Genomic DNA, 19709 nt, shown 5'->3' on the forward strand with positions numbered 1-19709 from the left:
CTGCATATTATATATTATACGTTAAAATATGTAACATACGTGCATATAATATGTATATATATATATTATGTGTATAATGTAAATATATATATATAAATATATAAAATTATTGTTAAGTATGTTTGAAAATATATTTATATGATATATATACTTATTATATGATATATACTCTCTTTTTTGTCAACCCTTCCATATATAAAATAGTATTTATTTATCTTAATAAAATTTACACATTCCTAGAGAAGTATTATATAAGTCTCTTAAAATGTTTTGTCAACAAAATTAAGCTTAAACAGATTTTATATATATATACACAAAATGTCAATCAGGTAGCGAATCTGCAAGTTCTGTCATAACTTCCGACTCAAGAACATTTCTTTCTCTATTTTGATTATCTGTAAGTACTTTTGAAAACGATTTTTGTACTTGTCTAGGAACAAAAACTAATGGTGTTGTTATTTTAGTTTTGATATTAGTTGTTGGAATTGTTTCTAAACTAACATTATTTCTACAGACTACACTGGTACCTTTTGTGAACATTTTGCTTTTCTGATTTTTCAAGAATATTTTAGTAGGTTTTTTTCTAATTTTATCGTCAACATCATCAATTTCCATTCTTTTTGATTCGTCTTCTTTATTGGTATAATGTTGCATGTTGTCAAACCGATATTTCTTTGGAAATTTATGTAGTTTAATGCAATGTTCCCTTCTTTCCATTGGATCATTAAACTTTATGTTGCATTCAGAATCATAACATTGATACTAAACAAGAATATTTGTATTAAAAATACATTTATAATAAAAATGTTACGAAAGATTTAAAATTGAGAAAAAGATAAATATATATATTACCATGGCTTGTCTTTCAGATAAAATTTTAAAGAAGGCATCGTGTGTCTCTTGAATATGAATTTCCAACAATCTTGGACTTGGTCTAGACACTTTACATTCTGTACAAGTATATCGATGAGAACTATTGTAATGTATCTCATAATCAAATAATGTTTGGAAAGTAGCCCGGCATCCTGGGACGTAACATGGAAACTCTCTGACACTGAAATCAAACATTGACTTTATTTTTGTTGTACTAAATTAAATATGCATAGATATATAAACATATGTAATATACTTCTATTTTTTAAAAATTGAATTTAAATTGTTTTGATATTCTATGAAAATCTTTATTACTTTATAGTATTTTTTAAAGACAGGAGTATATAATTTTATGCTTAATAAGTTTTAAAGTATTTGCAATATCTGCAGGAAAAAAAATTAATTCTTATATTATGTTTATTATATTTTATAGAGAAATATATCATCGATACTCACACTTCGTGACACAATTCCTCCTCATCATCAATCGTTATACCTTTCCTTTGAAATACTTTACAAACTTTATAGGAATCATCGAAGAAGGGATCATTTACGGGTCGAATCCCAATTCCCAATTGTTGAAGAACCTCTTCCATAATTAACAAAATACAAAACACTAGGTATACAAAATCACACGTATTCTTCACAAGAATTCAATGTAATTCTATCTTTTTACATGGCAATAAATCAGCATATATGTATCATCCTGCAATACAATGTTGTCTATATAATAGACTGTAATACGTTTTTATCCAAATTAGTTCAAAAGTTGATATTGAGTGTTATTATTAAACTTGAGAAAGACCTACCTTGTGTACTTTTTGATGTTTTGAAGGAAATACTAACCTCTTATTTAGCATCCGCATCCATATTTCATAACCAACTAATGATAATTTTACCGACAGTCGAAAAATGATAAACGAATAGATGGCGCTACTAAACAGCAAGAAGACGTTCCCGCGTTAAAACTTGGCTGCCATATTGTGCAAACACGGTGCGCGCGTAGTAGTTGCGGTTCGTCTTGTTCTTTGCGGAAATGATGTGCGCAAGTGTTCGCGATCGAAAACTGGTAACGTATAACTGATTAACACAAGTAGTATAGTTTGTTGTACGCTAGACATTATAAACTTTCTTCAAACTGTACGCATATCGTTTTATTCGTAACTTGTAACCTTTGCAGCCGCAATGATCGCATCGATCCGATAACGATGATCGAAAATCCTCGGATATTTCGTAAGTCCGGGATCGTATGCGGTTTCAAGTGACTTGTGCACGTTTATTTGAGCTGCGATTCGTTTTGGACATTCATCGGAAAGATTGCAGCCGAGTTTCGACTTTGGACATGTGTGTGTCTCTCTCTCTCTCTCCCGATTCAGATCGAGTCAGAAAGGTAGGATCATAAAATATCGATGCAATGTGTGATAATGCAAGATAAATTTATAAGAAATAAGTAAGAGACAAGGATTTTGTCGTCGTACATATTCGCCAAACTTCATTTCTGACGCTATTTATATCCGGAAAAGGATATGTCGGAGCAGTTATTTTTATTTATTTACGAATAAGTATAAGGATCATTATGGCTTACCAAGGCATTCGAATATGAGCCTAACAAAATATACTTATTAAATTTATTCTAATAATAAATAAGAGAGACTGTGATTTAATAAGGTATAGGTTGACATTAATAAAATGTTTAATTTTATTTTCTTACGAGATATAGAACGTAATAACAATTAACATAAATGATAATATATTATCAATATAAGTCATAAGTCATATAATAAGTGAGGATATACATATTGATACATTTCACATTTGATGTTTGCCTTATTCAACCAACAATCGCGTCTTTAGATTTTCTAATATTTCGGCCATCTTATTTTCTAATTCGTTTCTTCTTTGTATTTCTTCTTTTTTTTCCTGAAACATATGTACGAGTGCTAAAAGATATTTAAATAACATAAGACAATGTAAAAAATTTTTTCTTGAATTTATAAAACAAATTTTTTTAGAATTATGTATTGATAAAGATTTAAAGTTTCAAATTTTTATCTCCGTTAAAATATATAATTAAATATTTAATATCAAATAATTTAATTACAAATTAAAATTTTTAATAGAAATTCCTACACAGAGAATTTTCTCATAGAATTTACCCTAAAAATCATGGTAATCATAAATCATAAGACAATATGGTATGAAAAAATTGTATGAGAATTTCTCTGATTAATATTTATCACAATAAAAATAATAATATCTATTACAATAAAATATAAAACATATTTGATTAATTTTACTAAACTGCATAGTAAAATTGATCAAACATATTTTATATTTTATTGTGATAGATATTATTATTTTTATTGTGATAAATATTAATCAGAGAAATTCTCATAAAATTCTTTCTATAGCATATTGTCCCACGATTACCATGATTTTCAGGGTAAATTCTAAGAGAAAATTCTCTCTCTGTAAAAACAAAGGAATTATATTATTCTACCTGCTTTAATTAGACGTTTCAACGTTACTGGATTTGTGATTGGATTATGATATTAAATTAATTATTAATTTGCCCCTTAACATATAAAATTCTAAAGTTATTAAACTGTATGGAAAGTTATTTGCATTTTTTAATATATATATTTCTCTTGTCACAGGTTTGTACAAATTTTATTTTATATGAGAATGTGTATATTATCTGTCACGTGTATAATATTACACCCTATAATATGTATATATATTATTTGAAAAGAAAGAGAGAGGAAGAAAGATATATATTTATATATATATATATATATATATATATATATAAAGAAAAAGAGAAAGGGGGGAGTACTATAGTATTAATATTTTAATATATTATAATATTGTATATAACTTATAGATATGCTTCACATATTAGATATGCATCACATATTATTATTTTCATTAACAATTTATTATTTTATTTAACAATTAATATTCTAATAACACAAATTTTATTTAAAATTGAAATTACATACAATTTGAAAATTTCGTGCCAGCAATAGATGCTGATATGAAATATGTGATAAATTTTCCATGTCACGTAATAAGTTTTATTAATAATATAAACAAATTAACAACGCGTCGCATATTTTACTAGAATTCTTTCTACGAGATACCAGAATTAAATATTGCGTATAAAATCTACGTAATGAATCGGTCCGTTCGGTTTTAATTGTCTTTGCTCCGATATCTTCAAGGTCGTCACTTTGTTCCTGTACTCTGTGACTTTAGCTTTCTCCGTATCATTTTCCGGTTCATCGGCGTGTTTCACGACACTTTCATGATGATAAACGACCGGTTCGACAGGCACGTCCGATTCTTTCACAATTTTACCATTCTCCTCGACTTTCAATGCGTCGCTGTTTTCGCCTCCGAAGCTATAATCGTCCTTGTTGAAGTCGAAAAAGTCGTGCGCGCTCTGAGGATCGTCGAAAGGTTTACTTGTCGGGATCGATTGTAGAATCTTCACCTTACCATCATTCTTACGTTGGTCTTCCGGTAGCGAACTCTTTTGTCTCGTTAATGGCCGCGAATAACGCGAATTTAAAGGTCTAGTTTGCACGTTTTGATTTGAAGATGCCACATTCTGCAGTTGCACGAAGACCGGAGAAGGTTGTTCGGTTCGCGATTGATATATTCTGCTCGACCAATTTTCTGTATTAGGAGTTTGAGCTCTTACATTAATATTAACCGATTCTTTGCCTTCAGGACTACGTTCGCCAAAAATGTATCTGTAACGATCGAGAACATTGGTTGGATCTTCGGGTGGTTGATGATAGCGATCTCTCGTGGTCTCATTCAGATTGTATTCGGTAAGATTAGAGTTCGTTCGGACGAATTGTTGATTAATATTTTGTTGAGGAACGTGAATTTGATCTCGCGGATATGTGCCTTCGGTATTGAGATGAAAATCTGGATTTTGCGGATTTGTATTTTCGTTCGGGAAATAATAAACGTTATAGGGATGTCGATAAGGATGCGCTGAGTTTCCAACGACCACCAGGTAACCGGAAGGTTGCTCCGAAGAGTTGTCGCTGTTCGCGTCATTCGCCGTGATATTTTTTACATGCTGGTAATAATTTGAAGGATAGTTCTGCGAATTCGGTGAAATGATGGTGTTCACCGGTTGCGTATTGTCGAAGGCGTAATCGAAAGGCGGCGGCCATACCTGCAATTCCTTGTGCTCGCCTTCGTGCAATTTTCGCGGTCTTTCCGGTAAACCGATCTGCGGAGTCAGCTTCTCTTTAACGAAGGTTCTCGTGGAATCGACGTTATTTTCGGAAAATCGGCCGTCCGGCAATTTATTCGAGTCTTCGTAAATCAGCTGTCGCGTCGTCGCCTGCTGCGTTTTGTCATTCGTGTCGATGTAACGTATTGGCACGATCAGAGGCACGTGTTTTCTGAAATCGATTTCTTCGTGTGACTTTGTGGTCTCGAATTTCGCGGTATCATCGCGCAGAATATTTTTGCTCGGCGGTCCAATTGGCATTTTCGCGCGATTATCTTCCTCGCCACGAACACGTCCTGTTTTAGGACGTCGCGCCGATGTACGATTTTGAATTCTTTCGTGATCTCTGTCGTCTCTTATCGCTTCATCCTCGTCATTCAAATCGTACTCTTCGTACTTACTCTTCGGCAAGGCGTATTCTTCTCTGAGCTTCTGTAGTCTAGTCAAGTGTTCCTCGTAAGCATCTGCGGAAGATGACTCCCTTTCATCTTCTCCAGACGCGTCTTCAGGATTGCGAACGCTCTGCGAATCGTATACATACGGATGCTTGAACATGCTGATGTAACCGGCGATTCTGTCGTCTTCCAATTTTTTATTGTCCAATATCTCGCCGTAGCTGTCGCGGATTACTTCAGGGTGATTCTCGTGGTAGTAATCGCCGATAGGTAATTGCTGATTATAGCCGACTTCTATATACTTGTCCAAGTTCTCAGGTTGCTTGTGTCCGCGAAACGGTTTGTCGGAATCGTCGTCTTCAACCTCCTCTTCGCTCTCATCCTCTTTTAGAGGCTGCTTCGAAGACTTATTTGCTTGACTACGTTCCTCGTATCTTTCGGCGGAGTCTTCATTTTCTTCATCGTCATATGCTGGTTTTTTCTTTCCCATTGGTTTGTACTTGGAAGCGTGTTCTCGATTTCGATTAGCGATTTCCTCTTCTCGGTTTTTATCTCTCTCGATTATCTCGTCCTCTTTATGATGTGTATTCTTGTCGCAGTTTGTCCATTCCTTCTGTTCTTTCAGCTTCTCAACGCGCTCTTCCTGTTTACGTTGCTGTTTATCATTCTGCTGCGAGCTCGGCTCGTCGATGTGTAATTGATGATTATATTTATTCACCGGTTTCATTACATCCTTCTCATCGTAGATATCCCTTTCCTCTACTGTGTATCGTTCTTTGTTCTCGTTATTTTTATATATCATTTCCTGCTCTTTTTGAACCGGTGTTTCCGCGGTCTTGTTTGATTCGCTCGCGATTGAAACATCCGAGGCGAGATACGACCTGAAATTCTCAATCGGCATCGTGGCTGGTGGAAGATCAGGTGCGATCGGCAATGGAATCTTCACGAAAAATGGCGCCAGCAAAGGTGGCCTGGTCGCCGAGTTCATTCCCGGATCCACGGAAATTGTCGGGGGAGGCATCGGCATGAATATGGGCCGCGGGATTGTATTTATCGTATTATTTTGACGACCGTGAAAGATCTGCTCGTAACGCTGAAGGTGCCCTACAATGTCTGAATTATTGCCCAAGTTTAACACGCCGGTGAATCTGATAGTTTCCTGTTGCCTCGGCGCCGTGACGTTCATTGACGTCGGTCGAGAAGACGCAACTTGTTGTCCCACGACGTTGCCTATCATAGACGTGTTCGATATTGCGACAGGTCTCGTGATATTCGGATTTGGCAGCGAGGCAATTTGTATCGGCGTCACCGTGTATCCAAAGATCTGGGCCAAACCCGATAGCAGAAGACCAAGAGCTCTCTTATCACGTAATTTATACGCGAATTGTCTGTCGATTCCATCAGTCTTCTGTATAGGCGTATCTAGTCTCGATGGATCTTCGACATCTTCCGTTCTTGGAACTTTCGCTCCGAACTCGATTTCTTCTGCTAGTACTTCAGAAGCGCACGCGACGTATAATAAACAGAGAATTAGTATTCGCGTACGCGATTCCATTCTGGAAGACAATTAATTGATGATTGGAAATAATTGCGTACCATACATTGAACTCAGATTAATTACGCGTTGAGTCACTTTCAATAATCATGCAAACTAAGACACATTATTTTTGCGTGCATTAAACAGTCAATGTTTTTTTTTTTTTTTTGTTATTCTTTATTTACTTTATTCGCGGAGGATTCGCACATGTCATTTATATTTTAAGCGATTTGTTTTACGTCATAAATCACAAATCACGTTGCATTATATTGTTTAATTATTTTGATTAAAGTATGATAATTTATCGATAAATAATTTAAAAGTCATAATTATAAGAAATATATTTAACAATAAAGCGATAAAGAGCTTCAGATCGCGCGAAAGTTTCCTGTCTCAGAATTCCACGATGACTGTCGGTCAATTGCAACGGCGTAAGTTTCGCTAAACAATGACTTAACTGGCGGGGATAAATTTTTGCATAATCTCGGAAAGAAATGTCGAGTTTCACTTGAATTGCACGGGCTGACTCGTTGATTTGTGACAACTGAAGCGATACAAAACAAGGCGGACGCAGGAACAGGTGCAATAAGGAACCGCGTTTGAATTATTATCATTAACAAAGGGAATATAAAAAGGAACTAGACGTGCAATTTTGGTTGACCAAATTCATAAGTAGTTTAATTGCACGTGTAAAAATGATATGCCTATGGCAATATTTGGCAATAATTTTCAAAAGAAACATAAAACCATGTTAGATTTTCGTTGTCACTTTCTATTGTCAACAACGATTCACTTTTTTTTAAATAAAAAATTATCAGATTGCTGAACAATGATTTAATTATTATTTTGAGAACATAACTAAAGGAATTTTTTAAATTAATCTAATTAGTTAAAAGAAATTAATTAATTAAAGTAATTAAGAAAATTATATATATTACAATATTAATATTGAATGTTTAATCTTAATTTTTTTATTATTAATAATATTAAATATTTAATTCGTAATTAATTAATTTTCTTAATAAGGAATTTAATTTTCTGTATAATTAATTTTCTTAAGGACATTAATTTTCTGTATAAGTAACTTATTACTTAGAATTTTTATTACTATAATAGCAAATTTTTATTACTATCTGTAGCAAATTTGATTCTAGATAAATATTTTATTTGATGTAGAATTGGGATGTTTTGTTAAATATTTCAATTAAAAAATTTTAAGAAAACCAGGCCAACTCTTAAAATTATGAAAGACTTTATCTTTTGTTTGTATTTGCGCATTTTTCTTATAATTTCCTAAGCGAGTGAAAGGGGATTTATCGATGCGTGTAGGCGTAAAATTAATTTACACTTAATGCCAATATCTGTCTCTTTCTCTTTCTCTATTTTCTCACTCTCGGAGTCTTATGAGAGCTTGTCTAATGAGTACAACAAAAAACTCTATTCCATCGATAACTGCTAATATAGAAAAAAATTATTTTTATAACAAACTTTCTTATAATGCATATGAATTAATAATCTTATAATTATATATGAGCTGTTTATTTAAAAAATAGCAAATTTTGAAGTATAATTAGGTGTGAATAAAATAATTTATAATATATTATAAAATAATTTAGTATTATTTTATTCATAATATAATATAATTTAAAAAATTTATAAAATTATTTTGAAAAGATTACATAAAATTTAAAGTCTCTATATTAATTTCGTTTTTTGGAATATTATTCATGCCTTAATTAATGCACTACGCTTATTTGAAGATTTTCGAAATTTGATCTTTATAATAATCAATTTATTTAATGATCTTTATAATAAGCAATTTATTTAAGCATAACTCTCTACATTTCTATATTTATCTGCCTTTAACGTCGAATATATATCGGCGTTACATAAAATATTATACATGCTCATTGATGCGAGCGATTCCATAAAAACAATTACGGTGCACGCGACTATAATCAACTGTGACAATAGAAGAAAGACAGGAATTTATGGCGGTATTGCGAAAGGCTGATGACAGAGTAAATGTCGATTCAAAGTATCGTTTGTCGTGTCCGATTGATGTCGTTGGCAACGATGACACATTGCGTTAGCTCGGATATTTCCTAGTTGAGACTTTCGCAAGTAGACAGAAGTATACGACCTGTTCTGTATGAGAAAGTCGCCGTTTCCTAGTTTGGCGATGACAAAACCTTTTAAAACGACAATTCGCGAGGGAGAGATGAAAAAAAAACTTGCTGCGCGTTTATAAGGAAGGGCTCGGCGATTGCATAACCGACATTCTTAGCACACTTGATGTTACATTAGACTGGATGGATTAGAAATACCTTATATGAAAGACCGGTTGATTTAATTGAACGATAATGCGAACGGCACGGTTACTTTGTTTTGTTAACATTTGATTTTTAAATACAACGAGTGTGAAATGTTAAATAAGGAATTAAGAGTGTGTGTGAAGTTGGCGTCTAATTTCGTGAAAACTCATAAATAATTAAGAGGCTTTATTTTCAATAGTTCTAGAGTTCTTGATAGTTTAAACAAATAGTTCTGACCATTAAAAAGCAACGAAAATGCCTTGGGACAAACTGACAATGAGATACCAACTTCATGCATATTTATATCGTATTATAATGCAATGTATATTATAATGCAAGAAATAATAAGATTGCTCTAATATATGTATGTATTTTATTTCTTGTTACAGGTAGCATTACTGATAAGCTGCGCGTGAATTTGACTGCGAAATTCTCGAGTGCCGAACGGATCGCTTCGTGTGATTATAATTTTCGCATCGCTTTTTGTGCAATGTACGCGAAATACGCGTGTGATTCACGCGTCGCGTCGGGAGTGCCGTGTAAAGTATCGCGCGTCGGGAGTGCCGTGTAAAGTGTCGGGCGATCGTAATTATTCGTGTTTTCGCGAGTGTCGTGAGTGCTACCAAGAGAGGAGGAGGAGGCCCAGGGAGGCATCGGGCGACAGCAGGGCAACTATGAGGTATGCAAAATAAAAACATTTTCACACACACACACACACACACACACACACACGTATATACATAATTTGATATAAATATTTAGAAATACATAATTTGAATATTTTGTTTTCAGATCAATGTGCTGTGTACTACAACTCCGCTATTGCAAGTATCGGTGAGTGAAAAATTGTTTATTTTATAATATTTCTAGCGGCAATGGAGCTGTATGAAGCGAAGTCGATTGCTGCATATAAAGTAGATTTCATGGCATTTGATTATAATCTTATTATACGGTGGAGTTTTTATTCAATTGAATTAAAGTATCACAGATATGTAATATATATTGCTTGCATTGGTTTTTAATAATGAGTCGAATTTTTATTTGTGTGATTTTTGTCAGAATATATTTCAATCAGAGTTAACATATCAGAGTTTGAAATTTAATTTAATAATAATGATATAAAAAACTTTGTGAAATTCTTTAAAATTCTTAAAAATTTTAAGCATAATTTATCTGCGGTATATTTTTAAGAATTGTTTGATAAAAATGACAAATGATTACATTGATAGTTTGTCAATGTTTTTGTTTAGTTCTTGTCATGTGAAAGTAGAGCATTTTTAATCTTGTGCAGCAGTTAGGATATTCTCTTCCTTTTAATTTTCTTTTCTTTTACATTTAATATAATTAGTGAAATTTTGTCTCATAATTTCATTACATTATTATATACATACACCACATTTTAAATTTGATCTTTTAATATAATATTTTTCACATACTAAGAAATAAGCGACAAAATAAAAATACTTAAATTTTTTGATCTATCTTGCATCGCACATTTTGTGGATTGCAGTATTAGATCGCGATACTCATTATGTCATTTGACGATTCTTTACATGGGAGTGGTTTTGCGGAGTTGTCAGTCGGGATGTTAGTTAGATTACGTGCAGTGGATCTAGAACTCACTATAAATTCAGCGAACGACTTACTTACGGTATAAAAGAAGTGTCAATCTTTAAACAGCATCAGTTCGTGTGCGCCACGCTTAATATGAAGCTACTGGTAAACAATTAAATTCGTATACACTAATTCGCTTAAAATATCAAACTCATGCATTTCGTTGAATAATCCAATATTGTTTAATTTCACCGGTGTGAATTACGATTTCTAGATTAATTCTCAAATGTGTCTTTACTTTTACTATGTGTTATTTAAAAAAAAATGTGCTTAAGATTTCAATATTTCGGAAATGCATATATTTACACATGTAAATGTACGATAAATTTACAAAAAAGTTATTATGATATTAAAAAAACACTTTATTTAATTAATTTTTAAATCGATAATCCGCTTAGCACATAATATTATTTCAATCAAATATAGATTTTGGTTTAAGAAACAAATAATTAATTTTTTTTAAACGTTTATTCTATATTATTATTTTCATTGTGTCACTTTTTGCGACATTTTACATTTTAGTTAACGAAACAATCAAGACACTTCGAAATACCTCGTGTAATCGTTCGCTGATTTATATTGACGCATCGACAATTGTTTTAGCTTTTGCTATCGTTGATTATTCTGGCTTGGGGAGACGGAGTTCTCGTCGCCGAAAAAATGGCCGAGAACAATGACGTATCCTCACAAGCAAGCACGTTTCTTCAAGCTCACCCGAGCGTCCAGGAAGTCTTAGAGGAAAAGAAACTAGGAAAGAGAAGCTTGCTTCCCGGGACTTATGTAGGCACTTACACTCCCGTGTTGCCGTGGTAAATAGTACAGATAAATGTCTTGTCAGCGACGTGAATGTAAAAATTTCGAGACAGCGGTTTGGCGCTGACGTTGATATGTACGTTCGATTTCTCAGGTATCGATTAGGCGGATTGAGTAGTTACAAATTGCACGGTTACGGTTGGTATCCGGGCTGGTCGTTGCACGGTGGTTGGCAAAGTGGTTCGTACAAAGGATGGTAAATTTCACAAGAATTAAATATACACTATACCATTAGAATGTACTCATCACACACCGATTTCTTGATATTTTTTAAATATAATCTTTTAATATAATCAGTAAATATTCAATAACTTTTAAATATAATTTTTTAATATAATCAATAAATGTCATATAGTTTTGCGTTATCGCGAGTCATTGAATTATATTTTATGAATTCATTTGAGCAAGCGATGTAACAAAGCATATTTATATTTGTATGAAATTTACATTCTATTATTTGTAAATTTTATGGAAATTTCATATTTATGGTGTTCATTATATATTGTCAATTACTTGATATATCGTTGTGTTTTAATAAGAAGGATATACAGTATTCGCGATGATTATTCACACAATAAAATAAAGGATGAAAATAACAGAAACTAAATAAATGATGTATATATATAAAAGAATATTTTGCGCATACCTTTAATCGTTTTTTGACATAAGTCGTCAATATTTCCTCGCATATGGTGAGATTCTTGTCCGTGTCCTGTACAATAAATTGAACGAAATCTTAGAATCGTCAAAATTCGCTCTTCGATAAAAGTACAACCAAAATAAATGTGAATATGAGAGAGAGAGAAAGTTTCATTATTTACAACTTTCTGAAGAATAAACCTTTAAGATGCTTGTCAGTTCTTTGATTTTCTGCAATTTGGCATGTTCTCTCTCGGTGGTTTGTGAAACGTTGCACATTTGTGGTGGATTCGGTTCGTACATTTCAAGATGTGAGGCGACAGGTGCTAAGGCAGTCCGATGTTGTCACTTTAGAAGTCCATACTTGTCGTTCGTCGCAATACGTCTCCGCGTGAGCTTGCGTACGTGTAAGACGGGAGTTGCTTAGGAACGAAAGAGGGCAAACAAATATCTTATCGGTTTTGCAGCTAAAATATTGAACGTTTAGCGCATTTTGGTTCTATATTAATGAATAATGGTTTTATCGTATTTCGCATTCAGGAGTTGTAATTTTTTTATTCATCTTTCGAATTTTCGGCTTAATAAAGATATCATCGATTTAAAAATTTGTGTCTCACCTACAGTTGACATTGAGATTTTCTTAATTCTACCCGGTAGATAAATTGTCTCTTGCGCTTGTTATCTTATCTGAATATGCATAGATATATTTTTATGACTTTTGAAAAAATAATCAGTATATTTATAAGATACGTAAAAACAATTATATAATATTGTTTAATAAATAAAACTTAGTTTACTTATTCAAAACTTATCTAATAGTGCAATAATAGTTTCCTGCGTTATCCACTCTGCGATTTGTTTTCCTGCCCTTTTCCTACCCTGTTAGAGGGCAACTAGGGTAAAATCGATTTTGGCGCGACAATAAGCTTAAGCGCACGAATATCGCAAAAAATTATATTAGTACAAAATAAATATTTAAATATTATTAAAACAACTTATTGATAATTAATTTAATTTAATTACAATAAAATCATAAAATTCTTTAAAATATATAAAAAAATTAAGTAAAGCCACAATTATATCTATCGAATTTTTATCAAAATACTAAATTAATTTTCACTCCTTTTAAAAGAGGGTTGCACTTATTTAAAATATCAATTCGTGCTTTCAAAATATTACGAAGTTGACGAAGGGGAGCGTATTAGTCAACCCTCTTCGCGCCAAAAGTCAAAGGCCAACTGGATGCATATTTTGCGGTCGTGCGTTTATTAGCCCCGATGTGGACAGTGATAGAAGGAGGAGAGACGCGGCAGCATCTCTCCCTCCGGATGGACCAGTTTTTTTTTGTCGGCTGAAACTGACCGGAAGAATCTCAAAATGAGAGTCAAAGGCTAACTAAACGCGTTTTGTGGCCCGGTGTTTGTGTACGTTCGAATGGACAGTGGCCATTGTTCCGGGACAGCATCCGGATGGACCAGTTTTCTCGGTGGCACGCGCCCGCGAGGATGAGTCCTCCGACGGGATAACCCGTAGCAGGAGAACTGCCACGCGAACGAACAGGTTTCGATCTCGAACCGGGGGAGCCGCGAAACAGAGTAGTCTCTGTCAGAGAAAACGGATCGTGATCTATATCAGGTGGAAACTGGTCCATAGCCCGGTCCCCCAGCTCGGTGTCATCCACGTGCGATCTAGCTATACCGAGATCAGAGATCAGACTCTCAAGAAAAGCAACGAGCTCCAAATACGAGAGTGGGAACAGGTTCTGCTGAATAAACGGGATCACGATCTTCAACCGCGCATCGGAAATGTAGAGCAGGTGGAATGTTTAGATCTGTGAAAGCGTGGTGTGGGCGAAGTTTCTTGTTTACATAGCATTTACGTAATGGGACTGCAAGAAAATATAATCGATTCGGTCGTGCAACTTTGCTGTACATTGACATATAAAAATCTCAATCTTCGATGACATATAAAATCGTACAATCGATATGCCACACGAATATTCAACAAATAAACTGACGCGAATTAAATGCGGAAGATTTAATTAAAACTGTTTCTGATAAAGCATTAAATGATAATTGTTAATTAAAATTTAATTAATTTTTTTATTTACAATGAATGTATTATTTTAATCAGTTACATTCATCGTGCTTCTGTTAAACAAATCATATTTGACATAAATAAAGTTACATGCTCACAATGTGAATAAAAACGTATTAAATTTTAATAATTAACAATTAATAATGCTTATAATTTTGAACGAGACTGCTAACAAAACCAATTTCTCTCTGTATTAACGTTGTTGTTGCAAAAATTCTATTTTTATCTATTATATTTTTCGGAGAATACTGTCGTCGGGCGTTAAATTAAAAATACGATAGAAGGGATTGTACTGCAGGATCTATATATAGGGACAAAGAACACACGGCACTCAATCAAAAGGACACGAAAACAAAGGCAGCTAACATACGTGTCACATGAGACGTCGAAACCAGCCCACATTGGCCACTTCTTTCACCTGTCCATCACCCTTCCAGGCCTCTAAAGAGGACGCCTCTGAAAGAGGACATTTGCGTTTCCGCGCTCGTACCAGCCATTGTGCGCCTTTATCGCCCGTTTCATGTTCCTCTCCGCTGGCGTGTTCGTTCTACTGGCGACTGTGCGTTTAGTCGTAAGGAATGCACATCTCTGACATAGGAGATGAAATAATTGCGCGCTATATATATACTTTCAGTGTTGTTAAACAGTTTGCCAATATTAATCTATTCTTTATCGAAATTTTCATCCGCGGAAATATTAAAAGAGAGGTATAATCGCAGAAAAAACAAGCCGCAAAATTCATTTATTATATTTTTAACTGAATATTTTTCTGATTCACATAAATTTAAATTAATTAGTAACACTTTGTGTACTTTCTGTGTATAATTATTAGTTTATTACGTAATAATTTTATCTCTGTTTTTTTTTATAAATTTACACAACAATTCTACATTTATTTAAATTGATAGTATTCTGTTTTGAATTTGTTGACAAAGTTTATTTTAAATAAGATTTGACCGTGAAAAATTATTTGATGGCGAAAGAATTTGAAAAATGAATACATTTGACAACTGATTTAATGAAGCAGGCGTGAAAGTTCGTAAATATAAACGTAAAAAGAATAACGATGGAAACTTCTGGTGTCGAGTTAATTTTAGCTTCGGTTGTGAAAACCTGTCTTTCGCAGGGGGTTACGAAAGGGTCTCACTACCTACATAGCGCATTACCTCCATTCGTATCGGTAACGAGGTCGACTTCGCTCTGCAGCACTCTTCCTCTAAACGGGGAGGGACGCATAGACGCAGTATTATCGGGACACCCCGTATATATAGGAAGGGCGTATTTGTTTTACTGCCTGGCTGCCGGCATTGGTTGAGAACGTGCTCTGCATTCTTGAAATCGTGCCATCCTTGTTACTAGTACAGACTCTACTGTCGTTCCTTTCGTTCCTCCGCCTCGTCGTCAAACCTAGGCTCTTTTCCTCGTCGCCGCAACCATCATGAGAAGGATCGTCGTCGCGATCCCCTTTCCTACGTCCTCCCTCGTGCGATCGTAAAAAATTCTTAACTCCTGTAGTAGTCCTGCAATACGCATATACATAAGTGCGCTGTACAACAAACTCTGCGAGATGTTTCTGAAACCTAGAAATATTCGTCCGTTTATCCAACCATCCATCCATCTAGGAGTTTCGACATGCTGCAATAAAATAAAACTAATGTAATAATTCTCTATCATTTTCAAAAAGTAGAGTTATAGATATTGAAATCGTGAATTATTCATTTCTTATCACGTTAAGATAAAACGTAATGATGATAAAAAATGATATATCAAAAAACCTAGAGTACATTTGAAGAGATACGTTTTCAGCTTGACGATGTAACCGTTAATAAGAAGGAGAAAATCGTTGAAAATCCGTATCATTAATCTTACAACGTTTGCCACTGTCAGGATCAGAGCTAAAACCGAGAGGATTGTCTTCGTTTCTTTCTCTTCGATGAGACTATAGAAATTTTTAGCTCCTGCCATGAACATAAAATGCTTTTGCAAAGATTGAGAAATATTTTCCTTTTTACTATTTTTCTCTATATTTTAGAATTTATTTATGAGTCTGGCTCATGCTAGTTGTTAAACTGTGATGTAATGTTAAACTTAGGCATTCTTCAATTTATTTCACCAACAAATAATTTGTACGCTAAAGAACATGATTGTTACGCTAAAGAACATGATTGTTCTTGAAAAAAGACGTACCTCTTTTTTCCGAATAAAAACAATTTCGTATATTTTCACTAGATTCTTTGACAACTACAAAGGCAACGTAGCTTTTCGGCTCGTAAAATTGTTATCTTCTTTAATGGTCGGTCGGCTCTTCTCGAGTCATCTCGGTCTGATTTTTCGATAACGGAGCGTTGTCGTGCAGACACGGTCGTCACATTGCGGACTTAGACTATCTCGACAAGATGAGAAGGAGAAAGAGAAAGAGAGAAATCGCAAGGAAGAGTCCGGCGTTCTGCCGATCCTAATTTACGGCCGGGATTTCAGGCGTTTATGTCTTTCCGATAAAGTCGTTCAGATCGCAGATGCCAAGCCTGCATCGATGGATCTTCTTCATCCCGCGCTCCCACTTCTTATTCCGTCCCTCGTCGACTCTCGCATATCGATAGGACGCGACGAAACGTCAGAGTGGAATTCGTCTTACGTCGTTTGTCGCTAACGAGAGCAAAGTAGGATCGAGGTGTCGATTCGACAACAACGGCGCGATTACGTCGAACTCGCGAAATTGCCAGCGATTCTTCCACGGTTTTCTGCCAGAAATGATATTGATCGACGCTTCGTAAAAGTCACGTGAATGTAAGATTTAACCGCTTTTGCATAATAGAGCGTGATCCTTTATTTCTCGAGAAGACAGCGCGAGATCTCTAGGTGGACAAATAAAAATCTCTTTCATCATTCATTAAATGCCCAGAGTATTGACTTGTACTTGCTTAAAAGAGGCAATATTTATAATATCAATTTTTCCGTAATATTATGTTTAAATACACGGTTGTATATATAAATTAAAATGATGTAAAACGAATTGTTTGGAACTTCCAACCGATTTCAGTTAGGATCCGCAATAATATTTGTTTAAAGGACAAGCGACCGGAGATTCGATCAAATTGGAAATTTCGCCTTTTTCATGGGAGGGTGTTAAATTCCCTGTGAGATTCGATTGGTCGGTGGGCACAGATTTCCTGTCCGGAAGAATCGACAAGATGGGTTTGTTTACGATTTTCTATCGGGCCGACACGTTCTTCTCCAATTTTTCATCCTCTGCCAAAGGCCGGAGGATTTATTTTCCCTCCGAACCAGAAGCAATTGTGAACAAAATTCATATTTATCATTAGTAAATATTAATTGAATTTAATAATAGTTAACATTAATCAAATAAATTAATATCTCAATTTATTATTATCTTATTTATTATTTTTATAGCACGAAAAAATATTAAGGAAGATTTAAACTCTTTATAAACTTGACATTTCCATTTTAAGAATTTGATTTTTTATGCTAACAATAAGACCTTCATTATCAGATACGGCTCGATCAATTTACTGTTAAGACAGACAGAGACAAGATAGTGTGTCGACTATTTGCGTCTAATTGTCGGATTTTTGACATAAAATATGGTTTTTGACCCGATAATCGCGTAAGGCTTGTTAATTATTACTGGACGGCCTCGTGGACCAGAGATCAAATCAGAGAATCAAAACCGAAATATATACGCAGATTAAACCCGTTATCGAATAGAGTCACAGCGAAGTACAAAAATAAGTAACTCATGCAAAATTATTTCGCGCTCTGCAGACACTGTATATTTAAATATGTGACAGATTGATTTGCAAAAGACATATAATTGCGGTTTATAGAGTTTGACATCTATTCTTACATTTTGTCATCTTAATTTTTAAGATGATTTTATTAGTAAACTATTATATTATTATTAAAATATCTTATTGTTAAATGCCTTATCTTACTTAATTTTTAATAATTTTGTTGGCTACTGTTGTTTTCGTATTTTTTATTTTTAATATTCTAGTTTAAATATTTTTGGAAGTAGCATTAAATCAAAATTAAAAGTTTTTTTTGCACAAAATTCATTTAAATTTATTTATAATTAAAGTTCTAAATTTAAATTAAACTAACATTTCAGTAAATTGTTAGGATTTGCTATTTATTTTTATGTATAAAATCGAATTGCTTAAAAACACGAGATTTTCAATATAATTAAAATACAATTGATGCTTTCTCTCTCTTTCTTTATTTTTAAATGTTTTTTATAAAATAAGAATTAGATATAAATTGACTGTAATTTAAAAGTAAATAGTAAGTGCGGGAAACTGGACATATTTTTTATACACTTTTATAATAAACAAAGCAAAAATTTTTTTTATACTTTTCTTTTTATTATTTTAATAGACTCGAATAATTTATATAGCAATTATTTAAAATTTAACGTGAGTAATCCGTTCCTTGCAACTGGGTTAGAACGAATTGGCCGAATGAATGATTAATCGGGAGCAATTAATTAGATTTTGATTCAACGCGCGCGAGCGCCAAGAACGTCGTTTCTTGTTCCTCGTGGAAGAACGGGGAATTGTAAACGAGGCTATCGGCAGATCCACACTTCTTACTTTTGCCCACTATCCTGCTATGTCGACAAGGGGGTGTTCGCTGAGGGTAGAGGAGGGGGATCGAGATGGCCAGAATTTATAGCGTCTTTGCGATGGGACCGGGAAGAGAAGGCGAGGAGGGTGGGATGAGGCAGAGCCACCCCTCAGACTCAATGTTTTCTGCAGGGAAAGTCGGAAGTCGAGGCGAACCCTGGCCAGGACTAGCCGTCTACCATACGTCTTGCTAACCGACCGTAGAGGTTTAGTCGTCGAAACTGAGACGAGAAAAAATCCTGTAAAATTGCCCCGTTCATCTGGCCTTTATTTTCGCGCTGCGTATTTTCGATTAGACCGTTTCGAATCATCGTCGCGAGTTTCGTGTCTTAAATCGATGCGGTACAAACGGGATAAATTTTCGAAGCGTTCCTCGCGCGGACAATTGGTATCCGTTATCGGGTAGATTTAGTTGGACGAGCGGGTCCCTCCATTTTCCGAATGGACTTCTGACCCCACCATCCCATGGCGCACGGGGATGCTTTTTATTAGACTCCGTCAGGATACTTCGTATACCCGGTATACTCT

General features: G+C 34.2%; 4 protein-coding genes and 1 long non-coding RNA gene across 5 annotated transcripts in view; 2 read left to right on the forward strand and 3 right to left on the reverse strand.

Annotated features, from left to right (window-relative positions):
- Positions 1-122: 122 nt before the first annotated feature.
- On the reverse strand, positions 123-1748 carry L(2)k10201 (zinc finger protein 511 lethal (2) k10201). Its single transcript, XM_083047844.1, has 4 exons — positions 1683-1748; positions 1330-1579; positions 853-1054; positions 123-762 (listed from the first exon to the last, which is right to left on the reverse strand). Exons 2-4 carry the CDS (start codon positions 1467-1469, stop codon positions 322-324), a joined length of 783 nt encoding a protein of 260 aa, XP_082903970.1. The 5' UTR covers positions 1470-1579; positions 1683-1748; the 3' UTR covers positions 123-321.
- Positions 1749-1837: 89 nt separating this feature from the next.
- Positions 1838-19709, forward strand: part of LOC145941358 (uncharacterized) — a 204263-nt gene continuing 186391 nt past the window's right edge. The window contains exons 1-4 of the long non-coding RNA XR_014426172.1: positions 1838-1942; positions 2054-2263; positions 9765-10054; positions 10168-10209. This is a non-coding gene — a long non-coding RNA (uncharacterized LOC145941358). The remainder of the gene's footprint in view (positions 1943-2053; positions 2264-9764; positions 10055-10167; positions 10210-19709) is intronic.
- On the reverse strand, positions 2646-12823 carry LOC145941359 (uncharacterized). The gene is made up of 3 exons (XM_083047476.1): positions 12643-12823; positions 12449-12514; positions 2646-2793 (listed from the first exon to the last, which is right to left on the reverse strand). Exons 1-3 carry the CDS (start codon positions 12742-12744, stop codon positions 2701-2703), a joined length of 261 nt encoding a protein of 86 aa, XP_082903602.1. The 5' UTR covers positions 12745-12823; the 3' UTR covers positions 2646-2700.
- Positions 3931-7709, reverse strand: LOC145941610 (uncharacterized). Its single transcript, XM_083047776.1, has one exon. It carries the CDS (start codon positions 7076-7078, stop codon positions 4022-4024), a length of 3057 nt encoding a protein of 1018 aa, XP_082903902.1. The 5' UTR covers positions 7079-7709; the 3' UTR covers positions 3931-4021.
- LOC145942117 (uncharacterized) lies at positions 10961-12002 on the forward strand. The gene is made up of 3 exons (XM_083048603.1): positions 10961-11026; positions 11593-11798; positions 11897-12002. Exons 1-3 carry the CDS (start codon positions 10961-10963, stop codon positions 12000-12002), a joined length of 378 nt encoding a protein of 125 aa, XP_082904729.1.

This window comes from Prenolepis imparis, unplaced genomic scaffold (genome assembly GCF_030444845.1).
Source record: "Prenolepis imparis isolate NDT839.2.m4 unplaced genomic scaffold, iyPreImpa1.0 SCAF_10, whole genome shotgun sequence".
Classification (NCBI taxonomy): Eukaryota; Metazoa; Arthropoda; class Insecta; order Hymenoptera; family Formicidae; genus Prenolepis; species Prenolepis imparis.